Source organism: Cariama cristata, unplaced genomic scaffold (genome assembly GCF_000690535.1).
Source record: "Cariama cristata isolate BGI_N322 unplaced genomic scaffold, ASM69053v1 scaffold40909, whole genome shotgun sequence".
Classification (NCBI taxonomy): Eukaryota; Metazoa; Chordata; class Aves; order Cariamiformes; family Cariamidae; genus Cariama; species Cariama cristata.
The window spans coordinates 1-939 of NW_009638178.1; the positions used below are offsets into that span (position 1 = coordinate 1).

At 61.2% G+C, this 939-nt stretch overlaps 1 protein-coding gene across 1 annotated transcript; it reads right to left on the reverse strand.

Moving 5' to 3' along the window:
* Nucleotides 1-6: 6 nt before the first annotated feature.
* On the reverse strand, nucleotides 7-934 carry GCNT3 (glucosaminyl (N-acetyl) transferase 3, mucin type; the record flags this gene model as incomplete). The annotated part of the gene is made up of 1 exon (XM_009708611.1): nucleotides 7-934. A coding segment is annotated over one exon (928 nt), but the record flags the coding sequence as incomplete, so codon positions are not given.
* Between the last annotated feature and the right edge of the window lie 5 nt (nucleotides 935-939).

Sequence of the window (939 nt, forward strand, 5' to 3'; positions counted from 1 at the left end):
CCTTGCTGGTGTCGCCCTCCAGGTACTGCCACTTGACCAGGCGGGGCAGGGCGTTCATGTCCGAGAGCTGGAACTTGTCATTCTGGGGCATGGCGCCTGGCACGCCGGGCATGCGGTTGAGGGTGGCCCAGACGTGCTCGTCGGGGCTGTAGGTGTCCTTGGCCCACTCCAGGAACCGCTGCACAGTGGGGTTCTCGAAGATGTGCTGCACGAAGGCCCGCGTGACCACGATGTAAGCGTTGCCTGTGAACATGGGAGAGTTGTGGGGTGGTGGCAGTTTCTCTGTGGTTGTCCGGGAGATGGAGTTCCCCACTTCGTGGTGGTAGCGCCAGCGGTCCTGCTTCAAGGCCGAGGGCTTCTCTGACTCCATGCTGTTCCGCCCCTGCAGCCCCTTCAGGGCACGGACGATCTCGGCGTTGGTCTTGATGGGGAAGTCGGTGCCACAGGTGTTAAGGATGTAGTGCCATGGCATGGGGCTCTGCAACAGGTCCTGCATGCAGTTGAGGTCAGCCTGCAGCCGGGACCAGGAGGCATAGACCACCTTTTCCAGGCGGCTAGCCACAAAGACGTTGGGGAAGCAGGCTACGATGGCCCGCACAGCCTCCTGGAAGGCGGCTGGGGACTTGCTATCAATGTGGACACAGTAGACGTTCTGGGGGGCATAGAGGGACCGCAGGAGTCGCTCAAACATCTCGATTTTGTTGTGGATGACCATGGAGTAGGCGATGGGGAACTCTGCCTCCTCCTCGCTCAGCGGGAACTCAATGAAGCGCCGGGTCTCCTTGAAGCTGCTGCAGTCCTTCGTCACGTTCAGGTACTCGTCGAGCGTCAGGGAAACCCTTTTGTTCGCAACCTCCAGGTTGCTGAGCCGGGCCTCCTGGATGGCTTTCTCATCCCCGCGAACGACCCCCGAGCAGTTGATCCTCCTGCCGGGGGAGA